We start from the raw sequence: 26,193 nt of genomic DNA on the forward strand, positions 1-26,193 counted from the left end.
CCCCTCCCTTTCCCCCCCTTTTGTTGACTTCCAACAGCTTTCCCACCCTCTGTCCCTTTTCCCTTACTTCTATTAATTTCCTCTATCTAAAACAAATATATATTCTCCATTATATTAAGCAGTACATCTTTAACTCTTTTACTTACTAAACATCCAAACTATACTTCTTTAGATAAACAATTTATCCCATTTTCCAGTTTTGAATATTTCTGTATGTCATAAACCATAAAAATTTCCCACATTTAAATCAAACAATTTGATTTGTTCTCTCTATATTAATCATTTCTTCTTTTTATAGTATTTCTATATAACTCATCACATAGTCAGTCATTTTAACTCTTCTATACATTCAGTTTGGTGCATATAAGTCTTATCAAGTAAAAAAAAAATATTGTTAATTACTCAATCCTCATGTTTAAACCGTTAATTATTCTCTATCAATATTCTATCAATTAACCTTTACATATCTATATATATCTCAATCAATTAATTAATCTAACTGCTTATAAATTCACATTTCTCTTCCTCCCCCGGTAAAGTCACCCCTCTCTTTTATACTTTTATTGTACTTCAGTAGTTCTCAAACTGCCACAGTTTTCCTCCCACCTCCCACTTCTTCTCCAGATATTGTTTCAGCTTCTCCCAGTCTGTGTTAAACTGCCCTGAGTCCAGATCTCTCAGTTTTCTTGTCATCTTGTCCATTTCAGCCATATACAGCAATTTGTAGATCCAATCTTCAATAGTTGGCACTTCTTGTACTTTCCATTTCTGCGCATACAAAAGTCTAGCTGCTGCAGTCATATAAAATATCAACGTCCTATGGTGGGCTGGGATTCCCTCCATTCCCAAGTTTAGCAGCAGGAGTTCTGGGTTCTTATTTATTTGAAACTGTAAAATTTCACTCATTTCTCTTATTATTTCCCCCCAGAACTGCCTAGCTACCTCACACGACCACCACATATGATAGAGGGAGCCCTCATGCTTTCTACATTTCCAGCATTTATTAGAAGTGTTCAAGTTTCCTAGCGCAATCTTCTTTGGTGTCATGTACCAACGATAGATCATTTTGAAAATGTTCTCTTTAATATTAATACATGTCGTTGTCTTCATTGTAGTTTTCCACAAGTATTCCCATGCCTCCATTGTTATTTCTTTATTAAAATTTATAGCCCATTTCACCATTTGTGTTTTAACTGTCTCATCCTCGGTATACCATTTCAACAGTACTTGGTATACCTTGGATATTCTTTTCTTGTCCTCTTTAAAAAGGGTCTGCTCTAGTTCCGAATTCTCTGTTCGTATACCTCCCTTTACAGAGTCCGAGTTATACAAATCTCTGATCTGTCTATACTGGAACCAATCGTAGTTCGGTGATAGTTCCTCTTGCGTCTTTATTCTAAGTTTAGACACTTCAGTTTTAGTTATTTCTTTGTACGTTAAACATTGTTGTTCATTATCAACAGCTCTCGGATCTATCACCTCGTATGGAACCACCCACAAAGGGGTTCCTTCTTGTAGGTAAATTCTGTACTTCTTCCAGATTGTATATAAACTTCTCCTTACAAAATGATGCAGGAACATCGAGTTGACCTTTACTTTGTCATGCCATAGGTATGCGTGCCATCCAAAAATTTTTTTATATCCCTCTAGGGCTAATAGTTTCTTATTCTTTAATGTCATCCACTCTTTTAACCAAACTAGGCAGATTGCATCATGGTAAAGTCTCAGGTTGGGCAGTTGCATTCCGCCTCTTTCCTTTGCATCTTGTAGAACTTTTACTTTCACTCGAGGCTTCTTGCCTGCCCAAACAAAATCTGATATTTTCCTCTGCCATTTTTCAAATTGTTTAGAGTCTCTGATGATTGGTATTGTCTGTAGCAAAAACATTACTCTTGGTAACACATTCATCTTAACTGCTGCAATCCTGCCCAACCATGACAAATTCAGTCTATTCCATTTGATCAAGTCTCTCTCTATCTGAGTCCATAATTTTTCATAATTATTCTTGAACAAATCTATATTTTTTGCAGTCAGCTCAACTCCCAAATATTTCACCTTACTAGTTACTTCACAGTCCGTTGTTTCCATTAACAATTGTTGTTTCTGCTTAGTCATGTTTTTACATAATATCTTTGACTTCTTTTTGTTAATGAAGAAACCTGCCAAGTCACCAAACTCCTTGATCTTGTCTATCACTTTTGGCATGTTCTCCAATGGATCTTCTACAATTAACATTATGTCATCTGCAAATGCTCTAACCTTGTATGAATAGTCCTTTATTTTTATTCCTCGTATTTCCTCGTCTTGTCGTATTTGTATCATCAGAATCTCCAATACTAAAATGAACAACAATGGAGATAACGGGCAACCTTGTCTTGTTCCTTTACTAATCGTCAATTTCTTGGTCAGTTCATCATTCACTACAATTGCTGCAGTCTGGTCTCTATAAATTTCTTTAATTGCTCTGATGAATCTTTCTCCCAATTGTAGCTTTTCCATAGTGGCAAACAAAAAATCCCAGTTTAAATTGTCAAACGCTTTTTCAGCGTCTACAAAGAAGAAACCAACCTCTTTGTCACAACGCTTATCATAATATTCAATAGCATTGATCACTGTCCTTAAATTGTCTCTTATTTGTCTGTCTGGCAAAAAGCCTGCTTGTTCCTCCTCTATGACTTCCGAGAGCCACCCCTTCAGTCTCTCCGCCAATATCTTCGTAAAAATTTTATAATCATTGTTAAGTAGTGATATAGGTCTGTAATTTTTCACGTTAGTCAAATCTTGGCCCTCTTTTGGGATCAATGATATATTCGCTTCGCTCCAAGTGTCTGGAATTCTTTGATCCCTAAAAACTCCGTTCATCACCTCTTTTAGGAATGGTGCCAGTTCGTTGGCCATTGTCTTATAAAATTTAGCCGTAAGTCCATCTGGCCCTGGCGCCTTTCCTAGATTTGCAGATTGTATTGCCTTACTTATTTCCTCATCAGTTACTTCACTATTCAACTTATTTCTCCAAGCTTCCGAGATCTCTGGAAGTTTGGTTTTCTCCAAATATGATGCTATTGATTCTTTGGTTACTTCTTTTTTATTATACAGCTTAGCATAAAATTTATAAAAGGCTCTACTAATGGTAATCTGCTCCAGGTACGTTTTATTTTCTTCACAGATTTTATTTATTATTTTCTTTTCCCTTTTCTTCTTCAATTGCCATGCCAAATATTTCCCAGGTTTATTAGCACCCTCAAAAGCTTTTTGATTCAGTCTTTTAAGGTTCCACTCCAATTCTTTATTACTCATTGCTGTTAACTGTTCTTGAAGAATTTTAATTTCCTGATGTATTTTCTTTTTCCCTGGTCTCTTTTTTAACTGTATTTCTTTGGCCTTTATTTTCTCCTCAATCTCTTGTCTTTTCTCCTCTTTCTTTTTCCTTGCTCTGCCATTTAAGTCCATTAGTATGCCCCTTACAACCGCCTTGTACGCGTCCCAAACTTTACTGGTTGGTACTTCTTTATTCACGTTATATTGTATAAAAAACTTTGTCTCTCTTCTCAATATTTCCATATTTTCACTTTCCTGTAGCAAGTCCTCATTTATTCTCCAGGCTTTCCTTTTTCTCCTTTTTCCAAATTTCCACATAATTGGATTGTGATCTGAGCCTACCATCAGGGCGTACCGGTATTTCTCTGTCTCCATCGTTTCGCTTGTCATTTGGTTCCGTGGGATAAGGTTCGACCGGCCCTTCTGGACCTGGTCCTTCTGGACAGGGTCCTTCTCCGGTATCAAGTTCGGGATCTCCGGGTTCATCTGGTTGCTGGGGCCACGGTTGGATTGGGCCCCCAGGCTGTGGAATATAGCTTTGTAACGTGGACAAACTTTGACTGATGTCGGGCAGACCAACTGGTGGTTCTCGCCCACCGTCCCCCACTACTAGTACAGACAGCAGGTGGACAGCGTGGGCTAGGCTTTCTTCCATGCTTGCCAGTCTGGTCTCCAACACTTGTACTCTATCTGGATTTCCTTCCCCGAGCTCAGCATACGTATCGGGTAGTTCCTCAGTAGCCTGCGAAGTTGGCACATATTCGGCATGTGGTTCCGTCGCAGCTGTCCGGGGCCAAGGCTTTATTTCTCCCATGCCTTGTTCCTCTTGGGATCTTCCAGCTAAAATCCCTTTCGCTAAACCAGTGACCGCCGAAATACCAGCGTCAATCGCAACAGTTCTGCTTTGAAGTTGCATCCAATGGTGCTCACTTACATCCGGTTGCCCCGACCATGGGGTAACTTCTGAGTAATCCCAGCTTAGGACACCGTGGCGGGACGTCTCCCACTCCATTTGCTCGGTTGTCCTGTTCCAGTAGAGCCACGGTTGGCTGCTGGCATGCTCAGGAATCGCCTCTAAACTTCGTCGGCCGTCCATCGGTGGTTGCGTGAACATTGTACTAGCCCTTCGTTCTCTTGCCTCCCTTGGTCTCGCGCCCCATTGCGTCAGGGTGGGTACGGAAAACAGTGGTTCGGCTGCAGCTCTAGGCCGGGTATCCGCACTGCTGAGAGCGAGAGTGTAGATCATAGTAACAGAGGAGCCGTTACCTCTTGGTACGGGTCCTTGGGGTTCCAATCCTTGAGAGCCGGGGGAGGCATACGGGTCAAACAAAGGGTCCCTGACTGGGACAGCTTTGGAATCCGTCTGATCCGGCCTAGGCATTGGAAAATTGTGATTGGTAACAAAATGTCAGAACTGTGGCTAGATAATGTCCTTACTCCAGACTACCTTCTGCAATCAGACAAAAGCCCGTTGTTTTCAAAAGTTTACTGAAGAAAGAATTCATTATAGTCCACGAGCCTGAATACAATATTCAGGATGGTACACGTGAATTGTTACCAATGACAGGCAAAGCATAAGGTACAAAGTAACCGATCCCAGCCGGCCCAACCTCCCCCCATAGTTCTCATAACAATCCCTTTGAAGCCGAGAAAGTGAAAGTCCTTCAAGGCTGGAAAAGCGGTAGCCAAAACAATCCTCCTCTGTGAGAACGCTGCTTGGGAACATCTCAGCACCTGTGAAGAAAGCACTCATAATACTGAAAGAATTAAAATGGAGTCTCTTTGGTTATAGCATGCAGGAAAGTTTTCTGAACATGACAAAGTGGAAGGCAGTAGGAAAAGAGGAAGACCTAAAATGAGATGGCTTGACTCAATCAAAGAAGCCACATCCTTCAGTTTGCAGGATCTGAGCAAGTCTGTTAATGATAAGACATTCTGGACGTCTTTCATTCATAGGGTCACCATATATTGGAAGCGACTTGACAGCACATAACACACACACCCATATATAACCCAAATTTCCTATTTATAAGAGGGAAGGTGGCAAAACCCTTCATCTAAAACTGATACTGACCTGGTAACTGGAACTGGGTTAACTCTGAAGCATTTCCCACCTGACAAATAAAAAGAGACAAAGGTGATAACTATTTTCCACAAAACAAGTGTTATTCAACAAAAGTAGTTCTGCAGTCCATAGAAACCCCAAGTCTACAGAAGCCAGTTTAGTGGAACAATGAACTGAAACCAGATGTGCGTGGCCTGTCACAGCCAGTGCCAACTTCACCTCTTCTCTGATTGGCTTTTGCTGGCTCCCTTCTTATAGTATTTCCTAGGTCAACCCAAGGCTCTTGCACTGGACAAATAAAAAGACAACCCTGTCAGCTGCCAAGAATATCACCTCATCTTGCTGATTTCTGGTGCACGTCATTCTTTCATTATCAGTTCACAGTGTCTTCTTTATCTGACCCGTTTTCTGAAAGATCTTGTAATACCTGACCCATCATGTCTTTCAACCATAATATTTAGCTCATTCTTTAGCTTCAACTTTGGCCCCCTGCCCCCACTCCTTTTGCTCCAATCTAACCTGATCACACCCTTGAGCATTCTGCCACAAAGAGCCTACCTGAAGATCTAATCCTGATGACAGTAACATGTTCTACAGAAACACAAGATATGCAAAATAACTTTCTAAATCACGTATTCCCATATTCCACATTCTTCAGAGACTCTGTTTTTTGAAAGCCATTTGTGTCAAAATAGGTTCCTAAGACAACTGAACTACACTTCCAAAATGCTCCCTTTACATGTTCTACAAACATCTGTCTTGGGGGGGGTTGCACGGGACTGATATGAAACCAGCCAGATGCAGAAATAAAAGGAAGGAAGAAGATTTTACTAATTTCATTTCATCTCTTCCCCGTGGAACAAACTCAAGGAGGCATACATAAAGGTCCCAGAAAATCTCCCATCCAGACACTAAGCAGACTCAGAGCTGCGTGCCTTGGTAATGGAGTCCCACATCTAGTACCTCTCATAAACTCATCCTGAGAGACACCTTTCACCATTGAGGACTTATAAGCATCTTTCTGGCACACTTGGGCCAGCAGGAAGGAAAGTGATATAGTAATACTAGCACATATCACATATATCCAGATAATTATGTGTAAGGATGCTGAAGACTAGGAAGAAATCCAGGGTGAAGAAAAGCAAGAAAAAGCACTTGGATTATGGTGAGCAAGTCCTACCAATAGCTAAAAATGCAGTAGGATAACACACCATTCCCAGAAAGTACTAGCTAGAGAGAAGGTCTGAGCTCTGGGGAGAGTATCTGTGTGTTCAGATTTGATCTTGACTTTCTGCATTCTCCTGCCATCACAATTTGCAGAGTGAGGAAATCCCAAGTTTACTTAAGAGACAAACCCAAGCCACTGATGAGAGAAAACCTCATGCTGTATTTATTATAGACCTATACCCTGCACTTTCAGTCAGAAAATTCCAGTCTCAGCGCAGCTATTTTTGGGGGAAGCTAAGCATCTAATATGTGACTCAAACCACATCTGCGACCTCCAGGGTCTCGCTAGATGATATGTTTCTGCTCAGGCATGCGCTGGTCAAACAAGGTCAGAATGGCCCCCAAGGAGAAGGAGTGCTCCAGCCTTCCCTCAAGCCATTTTCCTAAGAGAAAACAGCACGGGGGAGGGAATTCTGCCCATTTGCTGCTCCATGTAGGGCTGCAAAATCTATTAAATGACTGCCCTCGCAAGCAATTTTCATGCAAGAATCATGCAGATGCACAGTTCCACCATCACTTACAAGTCCTGCTTGACTCCAAAGCTGTGAAAATTCTGTAACTTTCTTTTTCCGTAGACATAGTCTTGAAATCTGGTTTTCAAAATGGAGAAAGCCGGTTTTCAAAATGAAGATTTTACACATCACAACACCAGTATCATTTCAAATACTTTGATAGTGATCCAAGAAAACTCCATGTGTTTGTGAGTCAGACCCTCACAGCCACTTGTATTGCCACCATTTGCACTGTTGAAGAATCAAGCCACTTCCTCAGAGGTATAAATGGCTGCATATAGCTTTGCTTCGCCTAGTGAACCATAACCTTGTCATTCAGCACTGACACTTCCATTTCTGTATGTGGAAGGGTGGAACACCTTTTGCCCCTCACTTATCTCATGCAGCAGTGGCAGTGCTGCTCTAGTGGTATGTTCTACAGAGTATAACTTTGTATACAGACACCTAGGCTGTTTTCACATGTCTTTAAAATAGCAGTACTTATGGAAGGCTGCCGGCTTCCTCGATTTTTGATGCCACCTGTTTACAAATCGGATGCAGGCAGCCACGAAAGCACTACCATCACGGATGGTGTCAAAAACCATGCAAGAAAACCGGCAGCCTTCCATGAGTATCCTGCTATTTTAAAGATGTGAAAATGGCCATAGGCTGCATCCACACATTGTTGGATATTGTGCTCCCATTGTGCTACAGCAATCATTTGCAACTGGACTGGCTTGTCTACATGGGGGTGGGGGGAAGCTACCAGTCACCAAGAAAAAAGTAGGCAAAAAGCCAATGATGCAATAAAAGACAGCGAGTATTTATTAAATTAATAATCCCTACGTGTTTTAAATAAGCTTCATTGGGGGATCTAATAGAATCTACACAGGATAATGCACTCACAAATGAGTGCTATAGAGCAACCATAGTTCAATATCTAATGATATATGGATGACACCCCCTAGAGCAGGTTCTCTTTTCAAAGCTACAACACAGCCAGAAGCTACCGTTATATGACTACTATTAAAGAAATGGGAAAATTTTCTGTCCACTCGTACAACAGCTCTGTGAGGTAGGTTAGGCTGAGAGTATGTGACTGGGTCAAGGTAACTCAGCAAGATTCCTTGGCTGAGTGGAGAGTCAAATCTGGGCCTCCCAGATCCTAGTGTGGCACTCTAACCACTACACAATGTTGGCTCAAGTGAGGACACAAGTCAAAAATCTGGATTTGTTATGTTTGGGAGAGGAAACTCTCTTGGACATGTGCTAAGGATAGAAACTGATGGGATAGGATTAGTACTTTCCTTGAGATTTTCTTCATACTAATGCACAATCAGATCATGTCAAAAGCTTTCTTTCTTTAAAACATAAAATTATAAATAAAATATGTTAACAGGCTCTCAGGATAAATTAGGTGGTTTGTGAATAGCATATCAATCTGATAAAAGTTAAGGAATCATTACCTTATTTTTCATGGGGGATGATCGTGGTGGGTTCAGAAGATATCCTTTCTGAAATAAACACAAAATGACAGAATCACAAAATACTGTACAGAATTGGAGAAGTAACTCAACTGCTTCTAGCACTTCCCATAGATACTTGTTCAAACCATTACCACAAATATACCCTTTATTGTCATATATGCTTGAAACTTTTTAATATTAACATATTTGAATAGAATATACAGCCTGACTTCAGTTGGCTCACAGTTGAGGAACTTATCTGATTTTGCACACCATTAGGGCTGCTCTGTATGATGACTTTTTCATTATTTTTTTTGCAGTGGATTCTATAGGATCATTTAGGCAGAACATGAGGTTATTCATACAGCCAATAATCAATGAAATTGTTTTATATGTTGGAGAACTGCAATGTGCCAGTTGTTGACTGTATTGTCTTACACTGAGTAATCTACCTTGAGTCTCAGTGAGAAAGGCAGACGATAACATAAATAATTAAATAAATAATAAAACCACCCACCCACATTTTCACTGAACAAGCTTTTCCATTTTTAACGGAGGAGACTGAGGGAGGTTGTTTCTCTGTCAAGCTTACATTATGTATATATTTTTGTATTTGTGCTAAGCAGTACAATTTGTGCATATGCAGTACACATGTGTACTAGGCAGCTCACCCCACCCTAGGTGAATCCATTCATTTGCCTCCTAGGATTATTCTCACATACCCTTCTGGCCACTTTGAGCCCAGAATGCAGGCTGGCAGCCTGGCTAGTAAACCTATTTGTTTATTTGGTATATTTTATCCTGATCTGAATAGCCCAGGAAACTCTAATCTTGTTAGATCTCAGAAGTTTATTAGGATCAGTAATTGGATGAGAGACCTCCAAAAAAGACCAGAGTTGCAGAGCCAGGCAATGGTAAACCACCTCTGTTAGTGTCTTGCCTTGAAAACCCCAGCACGGGTCACAACACAGTTATGACTTGTGGGCACTTTCTACCACCACATGTTTTATTGTGCCCTTCCTATAAGGAGCTTGGGGCAGGCATGACTTTCCTCCATTTTATCCTCAGAACAACCTTATGTAGTAAGTTAGGTTGAAAAAGAGTGACTGTCTCATGGTTCCACAGCAAGCTTAATGGCAGAGTGGAGAATTGAACTTAGATTTCCCTCAATCTTTGTCCAACATTCTAACTAATACATGACACTGGGCTCCTAGAGGAGAGTCTGCTTCAAAGGCAGTTTAAGCCAAGTAGAATGTCCGTGTATGTGTGAATCAGTGAAAGAAAATGATTGAATGAAGGGGGTGGGTAAAAGAAAGAGAATGAATATGGTGTATGAGAATGAATGAAGCATGAAAGTGTACACAGCTATCTAAATCAGAGAGGAGTTAAGTACACATGGGAGTGTTGGCTTACCCCCTGCATTTTCTGCTTTGCGGGAATGTTGAGTCCTTTGCCATGCATTCCCAAATGAACAGTGTTTCCCAGAAAGTGTCCTACGTACTTCATTTCTTAATAATGTGTGTAACTTAGCATGTAAGCTATGGCTGGGCTTATCTGCTTGAGTACTTGTTTTTTTACTTGTGAAACGATAGATGGTGTTAGGTAGGTCTGTGTTGGGCTGCTGTCACATATGTATGAGAACAGGGGTCATTTCGTAGAAAAAGACATGGAGGAACTCATTAGCATAACTCATTAGCATATGCCATGGCCCTTGACATCACTGGAAATGTGTCATTAGCGTGACTGATTTGCATATGCCACACCCTCTGACATCACCTATCCTGGCCGTTTTGGACCCAATCCTGGCCATTCAAGGCCGAAATTGGGCCCAAAATGGCAAAAGGGGGCATAAAGTGGTTGAAAAGGGGCCCAAAATGGTCAGGATCGGGCTGCTGCTGAACAGGAGAGTGATCCAGGACAAAACGGGCCCAAAATGGCCAAGAGTCAGGTGGGCAGGGCCACCTGACATGTGACCTCTTTGAGGAACTGCTGGAACTGCGTTCCTGTGCGTTCCCCCTCGAAATGAGCCCTGTATGAGAGCCAGTTCAGTGTAGTGGTTAAGAGCGGTAGGACTCTATTCTGGAGAGCTGGGTTTGATTCCTCACTCCTCACTTGAAGCCAGCTGGGTGACCTTGGGTTAGTCACAAGAGCGCTCTCAGTCCCACCCACCTCACAGAGTGATTATCGTGAGGATAATGATAACATACTTTGTAAACCACTTTAAGTGGGTGTTAAGTTATCCTGAAGAGCAGTATACAAATTGAATGTTGTTGTTATTATTATGATGTCTGCATTGCTTGGGGTAGGGAACTTCTAAGGGCATGAAACAGCCATGCAGGTTAAATAAATAGTTTTCTACAGGCTCTGCCCCCCTCCTTATTAAGGCTGCTACTCTCTTAGCACTGGTTTCCCCTCCTTGACTATTTGCATGGAATTTTTTTGTCAGTTCTGTCCACATACTTCTTCAGTTTATTGCCTGGTTTCTGCTCACATTTCTGTGCCCTTTAGTTTTTGCTTGTTATTTTGTTTCCCAACCCCCCATCCCCATCAATTCTTTTGAGACCACTTTTACCCCAGCCTGCTTCTGGAAGCCAATTTTGATTTCTTTGCCCTGCCCACTCCCACCCCATCACCATCAAACCACTGCCTCTCTCCCCCTCCTGCCCTGAAGACAAGTGGTTGCATGTTTGATCTATTTATTTAAAAATCAATGCTTATATCAGTATTAGCATGCACAAAAATAGACTGATAGATTTAGCAGCTTTCGTTTTTTCAGGGGGACAGGACAGGGCATTGGAGATGTTAAGAATAAAACACATTTCTGGTCATCCAAACAGGCTGGTTTCTTTGGGATCAGAAAGAGAAAATAAGTCATTAATAGTTCAGGTAGTACAAATGAACTACATACCTCTATTAATGTCTTTAACTGAAATCTATTACAGTGAATGCTTTTTCTCCAGTTTTTCTGACTTCCACGCCCTCCTTTACGTTCAAACTCTATTGGCGTGTACCAGTTTCCACCATCATCCCTGATACATTTCTGCGAAACTCCTATTAAAAGCAAAAAAGTGGCAGCATATGTCTTATGTACTACTCAGCAAAGTTCACCGAAGGGAGAAAAGACAGAAGTTGCTGGTAGCCATTCTGGAAAAATCCAGAACCAAAGGCCATATAATGCTTCTTATTGAGACCAAAACACCATAAAACAATGTGTCAGTTTCCATGTTCAACCAAAAAGCTTCATCAGGTTAGATATTAAAATAGGGTGTGAGAGTGGGAGAGATGTTTTAGGCTGTGGTCTTAAAGTCTATTGTCTGCATCCAGTATAGAATACTAGGTATGTTTAGATTTCTCAGATGGCTACTGATGGTTTTATGTTTTCAATTGGAAGCCTCAATTTTCTCCTTCTTCTTCCAGAAGATTAAATATGTTACTTTGTGTCAACTCCACACCCAGCACTACTTAACCTATTCAAGTCTGCCTGGCATTCTACACAGGATGCAGACTAGAGGCCTGATGAGATCTGAAAACAACACACACACCCCATCCAGCCTAATGAAAATTGCTGATGTTTGAAAGCCTGCACACTATTTTGTGTTGTTTTGTGTAATTTTGGTTATTCTGAATAAAAAGTATAATATATTGTCCGGGGTGGGCCCCTCCCCCCCCGGACTGGACCCGACCCCCCACCCCGACGGACCCCCCGGGAGCCCACCACCAGCCGCCCGAGCCCCGCCAAGTCCCCCAACCTACCTGGGGGCCCGCAGCACCGGGCCCGGAGTGGGCGTCGCCCCTCGGCTTCCCGGCCGCACCCCCGCCTGGCCCGTCGCCGCTGCGAGAGCCGCGAGGCCTGCCGCCGCCGCCGCGGCCATCGCCGGAGCGGCCGGGCCCAGCACCGCCGCGGCCGGAGCAGCAGGGCCTACCGCCGCCGCCGCCGAAGCCGCCGGGTCTGCCGCTGCCGCCGCCGGCGGAGGGGTCGGGCCTGGCGCCGCCGCTGCCGCGGCGAGGCCAGCCGCGGCCGTGGCCGCGGCTCGCGGCGGCGGGGCGGCCGGGGCCGGGCCGGCTGCCCGATGCGACGACGACCGCACAGCAGAGAAGCGGGAGCGGCGGGCGGAGGAGGGCAGCACCAGCGCCGCCGCGGCCGCCCTGGGAGGCATCCCCGGGGCGAGCGCGGCCAAACGCTGGGAGAGGGAAGGCGGAAGGAGGGACGCCCAGCGAGCCATCCCCGCTCTGGGTTGGCTGGATGGCTCCTGGGAGGGCTCCCCGGTCTGAAGCGGCACCAGGGATTGGTGATGGATGGTGGAGGGAAGGAGCAGGCATGAGGGAGGGGGCATGGGGGGAAGAGGTGATGGAAGGGCGGGGGAACCAACCGGGTGGGCGTAACCAGGTGTCAGCCACCAGGGCAGATGAGCCGGGGGAGGTGGTTGGTGGAAAGCCAGGGGGCAGAGCCAGGAGGGACTATAAGAGGGGAGCTCCCAGTGACGCCGAGGAGGAGAAGGCTGGTTGGAAGGTTGGTCACAGAGAGAGAGAGAGCGGATTCCAGAACGCCGGATAGGAGGCAGGCCTTGGTGCTTAAACCACTGCCCCTATCTAGTCTGAGGTAGAGGGAGCACCTTCAACCTCCCCCTGGTGGTCACCCCGGGACGGCGGGGCCTCACAAACTGGTGGAGAATGCAGGCACTGGCAGCCCCATGAGGCACCCGCGCCCGCACCTGCCCACTCCAGCCGGCTGGAGCAGCCCCCGGCCTCTCCTGCGCCCAGCGGTACTGAAAGCAGCAAGTGCGGAGACTCCGGCCGAGACCACCAGCTCCACGATGGATCTCGCGCAGTTTGGCCAGTGGCTGGCCGAGCACCAGGGGCAACTACTGAAGGAGGTGGCCCAGCAGCAACTGGACGCTCAAGCTGCTCTGGCGTGTCAGCAGCAGGACGCCCAGGCGAATCTCTTCCAGAACCTCCAACAGGCATTGGCCGGCGCCGGGGCCGGGGCCGGCGGGGGCGCCGGGCCCAACCCCCGGCCGCCATTCCACCTTGCTAAACTGGGCCCGGAGGATGATGTGGATGCGTTCCTGGAGGCCTTCGAGCGTACCGCTGAGGCGGCAGGATGGGCACCGGCCAGTGGGCCTTCATCATTGGGCCTTACCTTACGGGGGAGGCGCAAGCCGCCCTGAAGGCCCTTCCCAAAGCCGAGAGCGCGGACTACGCAAAGCTTAAGGAGGCGATATTGGATCGCTATGAGATCACCCCGGAGACTTATAGACAGAAGTTCCTGTCCATCGCCTCCCAGAAGGCGGACCGGCCCCGCACCCTGGTGGCCAATCTCCAGGATGCCGCCTACCGCTGGCTGAAGCCCACCTCGGACGAGGGCCGGAGGATTGCTGACCAGGTGGTGCTCGAACAGCTGCTCCAGGTGATTCCCGCTCGGGCCCGGAACTGGGTGGCCTATAACAAGCCCGCCACCCTGAAAGAAGCCACCACGCTGTGGGAGAACGTGATGGCCGTAGAGGCCCGGGAGCCGGGGAAACCAGAGCCCCGCCTCGGGGGCGGCGACGGGAGCCGCAGCACAGGCGAGAAGGGGGGACGGGCGCGGGCGGAGCCCCGGCACCCCGCCCCTGCCCAGCTGGATCGAGCAACTGGAGGGCACTCGGCCGGGCCCCGACTAGCCCTCCCGCCGCCCGTGACCCCCGCAGTGCCTAAGCCTGGCGGCTCAGCCCGGGAGCTGGGAGACAAAGGGCCGTGCTTCACCTGCGGGCAACGGGGGCACTGGAAGAGAGAATGCCCCCTTATGGAGTGCGACCTGGGCTGGGACACGGCCCTGCCCGCAACAAGTCGGGCCCCCCGGCCTCCCCCTATGCTTGTCCTGGTCTCGGTGATGGGCAGGAAGTTGACGGCGCTCCTCGACAGCGGGAGCTCCGTGTCAATGATCCGCTCCCACCTCCTGCCCGCCGACCTCCCAGTGGTCCGCCAAGCTGTCATCGCCTGTGTCCACAACCATGTGGAGGAGTGCTGCTGCGGTTCTTCGCCCAGGTGGGGCTGCCCCGGGAGTTGCTGTCGGACTGCGGGAAGCCGTTTACGGCCCAGCTCACCAGACACCTGTGCCGGATGCTGCAGGTATGACAAATCTTCACCAGTGTCTATCACCCCCAAACCGATGGACTGGTGGAGAGGTTCAACCAGACCTTGAAGGCAATGATCCGCAAGTTGGCCCATGACCGCCCCCGCCAGTGGGACTTGTACATAGACCCCTTACTCTTCGCGGTCCGCGAGACGCCCCAGGCCTCCACGGGATATGCCCCCTTCGAGCTCCTGTATGGGCGGTGACCCCACGGGATACTGGGACTGGTGGGGGAGCAGTGGGCCCCGAGGACCACCCCCGAGGGACGGCCCGCCCCTGAATATGTCCAAGACCTCCAAGCCCGTCTGGAGACATGTCGGGCCGCCGCCGGGGAGCATCTACGAGAAGCCCAGCAGGCCCAGAAGGCCTACTACGACCGGGGGGGCCAAGGCCCGGACATTCCAGGTGGGGGCGAAGGTCCTGGTCCAACATCGGGTCATGGGCCGGGCCCAGGGACCCCGTGGCGAGGACCCTACCCCATCACCAAAGTGCGGGGACCCCTGTCGTATGAGGTCCAGTGTGGGCCGAGCCCCCGGCACCGGAAGAGACTGCACGTTAATGACCTAAAAGCCTGGCACGAGGCGGAGGCGCACCAATGCAACCTGTCGCCCGACCCCCTGGAGCTCCCCGCCGGCGAGTTGCCATGGACCCCGAGCGGACACGCCGAAGAGGAGCCCGTCCTGGACTCGGGCCTCCGGGACGACCAGCTGGCGCAGGCAAGGGCGGTGATCCGACAGAACTCGGGCCTTTTCGCCTGCCGGCCGGGCCGGACCACTATGCTGTCTCACCACATACCTACACCCCCGGGGCAAGTGGCAAGGACCCCCTGGAGGCCACTCCCTCTAAAGTGGTGGGAAGTCATGGCCAAGGAAGTGGAGGACATGCTCCGCCTCGATGTCATCGAGCCCTCTCGTAGTGCGTGGCGGAGCCCCATCGTGCTAGTGGGGAAACCAGACGGCTCCATCCGCTTCTGCGTGGACTACCGGCAGGTCAACGCCATCGCCACCTTCGATGCCTACCCCATGCCCCGGGCCGATGTATTAATCGACCAACTTGGAACGGCACGCTACCTGTCAGCCCTGGACCTCACAAAGGGGTATTGGCAAATACCCATGGCACCAGAGGACCGGGAGAAAACGGCCTTCGCGACCTCCCAAGGCCTGTTCCAATTCAAGGTCATGCCCTTCGGTCTGCATGGGGCCGCCGCCACCTTTCAACGCCTCGTGGACCAGGTGCTGGTCCACTGCCAGGGATTCGCCCGAGCCTATATAGATGACATCATCATCTTTAGCCCGGACTGGACATCGCATCTACAGCACCTGGGTACGGTCCTAGCAGCCCTAGCCGGGGCAGGCCTGCGAGTCAACCCCCGCAAGAGCCGGATCGGATTCCAGGAGCTCACATACCTGGGTTTCCAGGTGGGCCGCGGGGTCCTGCGCCCCGTGCCCGACAAGGTCACTACGCTGGAGCAGAGCCCCCGCCCTCGAACCAAGCGCCAGATGCGGCGCTTCTTAGGGCTGGTGGGCTACTACAGCAAATTCATACCCCACTTCGCCACTCAGGCCAGCCCGCTTTCCAACTGCTTGCGTAAGGACCAACCGGCTACCATCCACTGGGACCCCGACTGGCTCCGTGCCTTTGAAGCCCTGTGCCGGGCCCTGTCGGGAGCCCCCGTACTGCGGAACCCGGACTTTGGACAACCTTTTCTCGTCCAGACGGACGCCTCCGACGTAGGGCTGGGAGCGGTCCTCTCTCAGGAAGTCAACGGTCAGGAGCACCCCGTGTTGTTTATCAGCCGGAAGCTGCAACCCGCGGAGATCAAGTACGCCACCGTGGAGAAAGAGGCCCTGGCGGTGAAGTGGGCAGTGGGGGCACTTCAGTTTTACCTTGCCAACAACCCCTTCACCCTGATCACGGACCACGCTCCCCTGCTATGGATGGCCCGCATGAAGGACCACAACCCCCGGGTTCTCAGATGGTACCTCTCTCTACTCCCTTTCAGCTTCCAGCTCCGACACCGCCCGGGGCGGCTCCATGTGAATGCGGACTACATGTCGCGAATCCCGGAACACTCCACGGACCAGGAAGCTCCCGGCCCCAGGGGGGGCGTGTCTGGGGTGGGTCCCTCCCCCCCGAACTGGACCCGACCCCCCACCCCGACAGACCCCCCGGGAGCCCACCACCAGCCGCCCGAGCCCCGCCAAGTCCCCCAACCTACCTGGGGGCCCGCAGCACCGGGCCCGGAGTGGGCGTCGGCCCTCGGCTTCCCGGCCGCACCCCCGCCTGGCCCGTCGCCGCCGCGGGAGCCGCGAGGCCTGCCGCCGCCGCCGCGGCCATCGCTGGAGCGGCCGGGCCCAGCACCACTGCGGCCGGAGCAGCAGGGCCTACCGCCGCCGCTGCCGGAGCCGCCGGGTCTGCCGCCGCCGCCGCTGGAGGGGTCAGGCCTGGCGCCGCCGCTGCCACGGCGAGGCCGGCTGCAGCCGCGGCCGCGGCTCACGGCGGCGGGGCGGCCGGGGCCGGGCCGGCTGCCCGACGCGACGACGACCGCGCAGCAGAGAAGCGGGAGCGGCAGGCGGAGGAGGGCAGCACCAGCGCCACCGCGGCCGCCCTGGGAGGCATCCCCGGGGCGAGCGCGGCCAAACGCTGGGAGAGGGAAAGCCCGGGTGGGGCAGGCGGAAGGAGGGACGCCCAGCGAGCCATCCCCGCTCTGGGTTGGCTGGATGGCTCCTGGGAGGGCTCCCCGGTCTGAAGCGGCACCAGGGATTGGTGAGGGATGGTGGAGGGAAGGAGCAGGCACCAGGGAGGGGGCATGGGGGGAAGAGGTGATGGAAGGGCGGGGGAACCAACCGGGTGGGCGTAACCAGGTGTCAGCCACCAGGGCAGATGAGCCGGGGGAGGGGGTTGGTGGAAACCCAGGGGGCAGAGCCAGGAGGGACTATAAGAGGGGAGCTCCCAGTGACGCCGAGGAGGAGAAGGCTGGTTGGAAGGTTGGTCACAGAGAGAGAGCGAGCGGATTCCGGAACGCCGGATAGGAGGCAGACCTTGGTGCTTGAACCACTGCCCCTATCCAGTCTGAGGCAGAGGGAGCACCTTCAACCTCCCCCTGGTGGTCACCCCGGGACGGCAGGACGCGGGGAAGGCGCGGCCGGCGGGGCGGGGCCTCACATATATATTTTGAAGTGATAAAGAAATTCTGCCAACAGAAGACTTACCCAATTTCTACTTAGGAAACATCATATCAGCAAGTAATATTTGGGAAAGCAAGTTCATCCTGGAAACCCAGCATGACATTGTTCGATTATGACTTAGAATATTTATATCTTTTCTCTCCCTATTAACTGTCCAAGGCAACTTAGAATAAATAAAGAAAATAGCAAAACACAAAAGATCTAACTAACAAAATAAAATATCTGTAAACGTTGCCAAAAACATCCAACATCATGGCTTTTACTTACTGGTTCCAGGGCTTTTTTTCAGGGGGAACGCGGGGGAACGGAGTTCCGGAACCTCTTGAAAATGGTCACATGGCCGGTGGCCCCGCCCCCTGATCTCCAGACAGAGGGGAGTTTAGATTGACCTTTGCGCTGCTGAGCGGCGTGGAGGGCAATCTAAACTCCCCTCTGTCTGGAGATCAGGGGGCGGGGCCACCAGCCATGTGACCATTTTCTCTGAGGACAACCCACTGAGTTCCACCACCTCTTTTCCCAGAAAAAAAGCCCTGACTGGTTCTTTCATGATGGATCCACAGATCCACACCACAGATGAACAGAGACAAAGCAGAAGCTAGGCCACTTCTACTTTTCAGACAGCCTCTTCCATAGAGGAAGGCAGATGCCCCACTTAGGGATAAAAAAGGCAACCACAGCAACAGCCAGTGATGAGGAAGGAGTCTTTAAAAGAGTTCTCATAAAAGACACAGCTTACAACAGAAATTCCTAACTCACTATGCTTGTTTAACTCTCTTGGTGCTGGAACCACCAGATAGGTGATGTACTGAAAATACCATTGCCTTATAGGAAAAACAGTTTTTAAACAGTCTTCCAAAATACAAGTGATATTCACATGCTGATCACATGGATACATTCTTCCTTCCTACTACGCAAGAAAAAAAAATAATCTGCTATCTTATATACTGATATGTAAGAAAGGACAAGCCCACGGGGATACAATGAAACAATGCTTCACAAAGTGTTAAATTTTTAAAGTGCCAATGCTATATAATTCATACATATTTGTGCAACTCTTTCAGGAACAAGAATAAATCCATCATACAAAAAGTGCATTCATGAATATTGCAACATGTCCGGGTGTAATAAAGTCAGTACAAATTCAGATCCTTGCATTGGTCTCTTTCCTTCTTTCTTGTGACCTTTCCATGCACAGAGCAAACGCAGAGGTGGGATGGATGTAGAAATCCTCCTCAGGCCCGATCTGGGGCCGGCTTAGAAACCACAGATTTCGTGTCCTCTTCCACGGGAGCACTGCCTCTGCTACAATATTACAACATTACAGTTTACAGTGTCTTAACTACCCTTAAAAGGCTACAACATAACGCATGGCTTTACTTACGTTCCATATGCTTGGAGATTCTCACATTATATCAACTGGATTGGGCGGCCATCTATTCCAGGGCGCGCCCCACTAATGAGCAGCAAAGCTAAAAATACTCTCATCCATTGAGAATCCAATTTGCGGGTGACGTGTGTGTTAAAGCTATATTCCACCCCAATGCAAAATACAACAGAGACAGCTTTCAAAAATACATAGAATTACTGACAGTACAGAGTTATACCAGGAGGTGGCACCATAGGACTTCTTATACATAACAATTCACGGATAATTTGTTGTTTAGCCCCTTTGGTTTAACCATGTTCAGTCTGAAAATCCAGAAGGATTCCCGACGGAGTAGGAACGTTTGTTGAGATGTGTCCACCACTTCCAACACAGCTACTTGGAAAGCATTATCCAAATGTTTATGTTCCTTAAAGTGCCCTGTCAAAGGTGCTTCCTGTACATCATTCCGGATCCTTGAAATGTGTTCAAGGACTCTAACTTTCAGGGGTCTGGTGGTGCACCCTACATATACTAACTGGCAGGGGCATTGCAATGCATAAATCACATTTTTGGTATTGCAATTAGCAAAGTGGGTAATAACACATTTATTTCCATTAAGTATGTATTCCTTACCTTCCCATAAATTCCTACATATTCGGCAATGGCCACATTTAAAATTGCCTACAGGGCGATGCAGGGAGATCTGTTTGCTCCGAATATCTGCTCTAACCAGATGGTCTTTCAGATTTCTGGTTCTTCGAAGACTACACAAAGGTAACTGTTCGCACCCCTCTATACCAGAAATTAATTTCCAGTGACGTGTAACTATTCTTTTAATGTTGTTACTCAATGGGGTGTAGTCCAGGGTCCATATAATTCTATTTGGTTGGTCCTGGCTCTTAACATTAAAGAGAGAGCGTCTATCAGTGATCCTTGCTCTCTCCCATGCTCTTTTTACAACCCTCACCGGATAACTCCTCCTAGAGAAATTATTACACAAAATGTTGCCATCCCGTTCAAAATCTGAAGCGGTGGAGGAGTTACGCTTTATTCTTAAGAGCTGAGTGAATGGTATATTCTCCCGCAGATGTTTAGGATGAAAGGAGCTAAACTCCAAAAAAGAGTTCTTGTCTGTCTCCTTATGGAAGGTCTTGCACTTGATTTTGTTATTCTCTCTGTATGTGATCACATCCAAATAATTAATTTCTGTAAGGCTATAATTCCAAGTGAATTGCACATTGGAATCCCTCCCATTCACCCAATGGCAAAAGTCCTCCACTTGTGTCATGTTCTTATAAATGAGGTAAAGATCGTCAATGAAACGGAAATAAGTAACTATATTGTCCCGAAAGGGGTTGGAAGTATTCAAAATGTGTTCATTTTCCCACTTATGCATAAATAAATTTGCTATGCTGGGTGCCGCGGGACATCCCATGGTGATGCCCTTGGTTTGAAAATAAAAAGAGTCTCCAAAGCGGAAATAATTCTTCTCCAAGACAATATCTAATAACTGTAGTACGAAGTGAGGTGGTGCATACAAATCCCGCCTACCCTTCACTTTGTGAAGCATTGTTTCATTGTATCCCCGTGGGCTTGTCCTTTCTTTTCTTTTTTTAAAAAAAATTTTTTTTTTATTGGATTAGAAATATTTTATGTCCATTACAATCAATTCCTTTTAAATATTCCAATTCTAATCCCCTCCCTTCCCCCCCCTTTTGATGACTTCCAACAGTTTTCCAACCCCTTGTCTATTTTCCCCTACTCGTTCCAAACTTATTTTACCTATTAAACATATACTTTCACTCTCTTCTAAGCTTATCTATTATATCACAGTGCTATCTCTGTTTCCCTTCCCATTTAACTTAACAACTAAATAGTACATTTCTGGCATATATTCTTCAATAATCATTTTAGTAGCCTATACTCTATCTTACTCATTCTGGTCTCATCTATATGGGACAAACAATTTGTCCCTTGTTATACATAGCGTTAAGTACATTACTAACATTTCATACCTTCAATATAAATCAATTTAACCTCTACACCATGTATTACTCTTTGCTTCCTTCTATATATCTTATTTTCATACTATTTTAATTATCTAATATCTCCATTATGCAACTCTATCATAGATAGTCAGTCACTTTGACCCATATATACACATTCGGCATAAGTCAATCAATTTGACTCCTATTCTGTATGCTACTGTATGTTTTCCCCTCCTTTCTTGTATTCATTCATTTTAATTATATAGATTCTCTGTTATACCATTATACCATTATCAGCCAGCAATGAGATTAATTAGTTTCTGTCCTTATAAATCTTATAATAACACCACTATTACTTAATACTATGCATAGTAGTCGAATAAAATAATTGCTTAGAAATTTTCAGTTAACTCTCCCCCCCCCCCCCGGTATAGTCACTTCTCTCTTCTTTTGTTGTGTTTCAGTAATTTTCAAACTGCCACAGTTCTCCCACCTCCCATTTTTTCACCAAGTACTGTTTCAGCTTCTCCCAATCCGTGTTAAACTGCCCTGGATCAAGGTCTCTCAATTTTCTTGTCATTTTGTCCATCTCCGCCATGTACAGCAATTTGTAAATCCAGTCCTCAATAGTTGGCACTTCTTGTACTTTCCACTTTTGCGCGTACAAAAGTCTGGCTACTGCTGTCATATAAAATAGCAATCTCCTGTATTGTGCTGGGATGTCTTCCATTCCCAAGTTCAGTAGCAGGAGTTCTGGGTTCTTATTAACTTGAAATTGTAAAATCTCACTTATTACTCTTATTATTTCCCCCCAGTACTGCCTAGCCACCTCACAAGTCCACCACATGTGATACAAAGATCCCTCATGCTTTTTACATTTCCAGCATTTATTAGACGTATTCAAATTCCCTAGTGCAATTTTCTTTGGTGTCAGATACCAACGATAAATCATTTTATAAACATTCTCTTTAATATTGGTGCATGTCGTAATCTTCAGCATATTTTTCCACAAGTATTCCCACGCCTCCATTGTTATTTCTTTATTGAAATTTATAGCCCACTTCACCATTTGCACTTTAACTGTCTCATCTACAGTATACCATTTTAGCAACACCTTGTAGACCTTAGAGATTTCCTTTTTGTTTTCTTGTAAAATTACTTCCTCTAATTCCGAGTTCTCCATTCTTATCCCTCCCTTTGCACAGTCCGAGTTGTAAAGATCTCTGATCTGTCTATATTGAAACCAATCATAATTTGAAGACAACTCTTCTTTCGTCTTTATTCTTAATTTAGAAAGGTCTGTTCGTGTTATTTCCTTGTATGTTAGACATTTTTGTTCATTGTCAACAGTTCTCGGGTCTATTACTTCATAAGGAACCACCCAAGACGGAGTTCCTTCCTGTAAGTAATTTCTATACTTCTTCCAAATTGTGAAGAGGCTTCTACGGATATAATGGTGCAAAAACATAGAGACTGCTTTTACTTTTTCATACCACAGATATGCATGCCATCCAAATATTTTTTTGTATCCTTCTAAGGCCAGTACTTTGCGATTTTTCAAAGTCATCCAATCCTTCAACCACACCAAGCAGATTGCATCATAATAAAGTCTTAGATTGGGCAGTTGCATTCCACCTCTCTCTCTTGCGTCCTGTAATACTTTCATTTTCACCCGAGGCTTCCTGCCTGCCCAGACAAAGTCCGATATTTTCCTCTGCCATTTTTCAAATTGCTTAGAGTCCCGAATGATTGGTATTGTCTGTAACAAAAACATCACTCTTGGCAACACATTCATCTTGACTACTGCAATTCTTCCTAACCATGACAAATTCAATCTATTCCATTTAATCAAATCTTTCTCTATTTGAATCCACAATTTCTCATAGTTATTATTGAATAGGTCTATATTTTTTGCAGTCAGTTCGATTACCAAGTATTTCACCTTACTTGTTACTTCACAGTCTGTTATTTCCGTTAATAACTGTTGTTTTTGTTTAGTCATATTTTTGCATAATATCTTAGACTTCTTTTTATTTACATAAAAACCTGCCAAATCTCCAAATTGTTTGATTTTTTCTATTACCTTTGGCATATTCTCAATCGGATCTTCCACAATTAACATTATATCATCTGCAAATGCTCTGACCTTATAGGAAAAATCTTTTATTTCTATTCCCCGGATCGCCTTATCTTCTCGAATCTGTATCATCAAAATTTCCAAAACTAAAATGAACAACAGTGGAGACAACGGGCAACCTTGTCTTGTGCCTTTGCCAATCGTCAATTTTTTGGTCAGCTCATCATTCACTACAATTGCTGCACTTTGGTCTCTGTAGATTTCTTTCACTGCTCTTATGAATCTTTCTCCCATTTGCAGCTGTTCCATAGTGGCAAACAAAGTCCCAGTTCAAATTGTCAAATGCTTTTTCAGCATCCACAAAGAAAAAGCCAACCTCCTTATCACAGCGCCTGTCATAGTATTCAATAGCATTTATAACTGTCCTTAAATTGTCTCTGATTTGTCTATTCGGTAAAAAACCAGCTTGTTCTTCTCCAATAACTTCGGATAACCATCCCTTTACTCTTTCTGCCAGGATCTTCGCAAAGATCTTATAATCATTGTTAAGTAAGGAAATTGGTCTGTAATTTTTAACATTAGTCAAGTCTTGTCCTTCTTTGGGGATCAATGATATATTAGCTTCACTCCAAGTGTCTGGAATTCTTTGATCACGCAAAACACCATTGATCACTTCTTTTAAGAATGGTGCCAGTTCATTGACCATTACCTTATAAAATTTAGCTGTAAGTCCATCAGGTCCTGGCGCCTTTCCCAGATTTGTTGACTGAATTGCCTTTCTTATCTCCTCCTCTGTTACTTCACTATTCAATTTATTTCTCCAATCTTCCGAAATTGCTGGAAGCTTCATTTTCCCCAAATATGTCGCTATTGAGTCTTTATTCACTTCTTTTTTATTATACAGTTTAGCATAAAATTTGTAAAAAGCTCTGCTAATAGCAGTCTGTTCCAGATGTACTTTATTATCCTCACAAATTTTATTTATTGTCTTCTTCTCCTTTCTCTTCTTCAATTGCCATGCCAGGTATTTCCCAGGTTTGTTTGCATCTTCAAACGACTTTTGGTTCATTCTCTTAAGATTCCATTCCAGTTCTTTATTGTTCATTGCCGTCAGCTGCTCTTGAAGGATTTTAATATCCTGATATATTTTCTTTTTCCCTGGTCTTTTCTTTAATTGTGTTTCTTTGGCTTTTATTTTCTCCATAATCTCCTGTCTCTTCTCATCTCTTTTTTTCCTAGCTCTTCCATTTAAGTCCATTAGTATACCTCTAATTACTGCCTTATAGGTATCCCATACCTTGTTGGTTGGAACTTCTCTGTTAATGTTGTGTTGTATGAAGAACTTAGTTTCCCTTCTCAACGTCTCCATATTTTCTCCCTCTTGTAACAAGTCCTCATTTATTCTCCATCCTTTCCTTTTAGTTCTTTTTCCAAACTTCCACATAATTGGATTATGATCTGAGCCTACCATGGGCATTATTTCCACATCCTTAGTCCAAAGCACTAAGTCCTTTGAGGCCCAGATCATGTCGATTCGTGATAAAGTGGAGTGTCTTGCGGAGAAAAATGTATATTGTCTGCCTTTGGGATTCTGTATTCTCCATACATCTTCCAACGTTTCCTGCTGCATTAACGCAAAAAAAGTCTTTGGTAATAGTCCTCTTTTCTTTTGTGCAGTTGCTGATTTTTTATCCTGCTCCAAATTTGTAACTCCATTGAAGTCTCCTGCAAGAATTATCTGGTCATAAGAAAGTTCATCTAATTGCTTCTTCAAGTCCTCGAAGAAGCTCTCTTTTGCACCATTCGGTGCATAAATTCCAATCACCAACACTTTCTTTAAATTCCATGTACATTCCACTGCTAAAAATCTGGCTTCCACATCTCTAATCACTAACTTTGGCTGTAGCTCCTCTTTCAAATATAATACCACTCCCCTTTTTTTCTTTGTTGAGGCCGCTACAAAGTCATTGCCCAATTTGCTCGATTTAAGATATTTTACATCCTGTTTTCTGATATGGGTCTCTTGTAAACAAACAATATCACATTTCTGTTTTAATAGCCAGTGGAAAATACTTTTTCTCTTATTGGGTGAATTAAGTCCATTTACATTCCACGATAAAACTTTACACTCCATGTTCATGGCCTTGTTGTTGGTAAGTCCTTTTCATTGTCCCTCAAAAACTTTTCCATTTCAAATTCAGATCTGATGCACTTTTTCACTCCTCCAAATTCGAATGACAATCCTTCCGGCAGTTCCCATCTGTACCTTATTTTCAAGTCCTTCAAAATTTGGACTAAAGCTTTATATTTTTTCCGGTCAAGCAACACCGATCTGGGTAACTCCTTCATGATAATAACCGTCTTGCCACCAACCTCCAGTGGATCTTGAAATTGCTTACTTACAATAATTTCTCTTATATTTCTAGTCGTAAATTGCACAATCACATCTCTTGGTAATTTCCTCTGGGTCGCAAATCTTGAATTTATGCGATACACCACATCTAGGATAGCCACAATTTCCTCCTCCTCCTTCCCCAGGTATTCAGCTAACACCTCAACAATTTGTTCTTGGGCTGTCTTTCCCTCTGCCTTTGAGGTTTCTGCCGCGAAACCTCAGCTGCTTCTCCATATACTTGCTCTTCGCAACCGCCATTCTGCCCCTCATCACCCTCATCTCCGTTCGTTGCGTATCTGAGAGATTCTCCACCGCCTTCTCCACTACATTAACTTTTTGTTGTGCTGCTTGCACGTCATTTTGTATTGTTTCCATTCCCTTCTTCACTTCTGCCAGTTCATTTTTTACTGTCTCCTTAACCTCTTTAACCTCTTTCACCAACTCCTGTTTTGTCTCTTTCAGTTCCTTTAACATTTCCATAATTTTTTTGTCCAAATTCT

At 46.0% G+C, this 26,193-nt stretch overlaps 1 protein-coding gene across 2 annotated transcripts in view; it reads right to left on the reverse strand.

The window, feature by feature from the left end:
- SP140L (SP140 nuclear body protein like) overlaps positions 1-26,193 on the reverse strand; it is a 68,630-nt gene that overhangs the window by 21,231 nt on the left and 21,206 nt on the right. For both annotated transcript variants that reach the window (XM_054983730.1, XM_054983729.1), the window contains 4 exons: positions 11,476-11,618; positions 8,568-8,615; positions 7,132-7,200; positions 5,393-5,432 (listed from right to left, as the gene is read on the reverse strand). In XM_054983730.1, the coding sequence (XP_054839705.1) occupies positions 5,393-5,432; positions 7,132-7,200; positions 8,568-8,615; positions 11,476-11,618 (300 nt within the window). The remainder of the gene's footprint in view (positions 1-5,392; positions 5,433-7,131; positions 7,201-8,567; positions 8,616-11,475; positions 11,619-26,193) is intronic.

The sequence above is a fragment of the Eublepharis macularius genome, chromosome 6 (assembly GCF_028583425.1).
Source record: "Eublepharis macularius isolate TG4126 chromosome 6, MPM_Emac_v1.0, whole genome shotgun sequence".
Taxonomy (NCBI): Eukaryota; Metazoa; Chordata; class Lepidosauria; order Squamata; family Eublepharidae; genus Eublepharis; species Eublepharis macularius.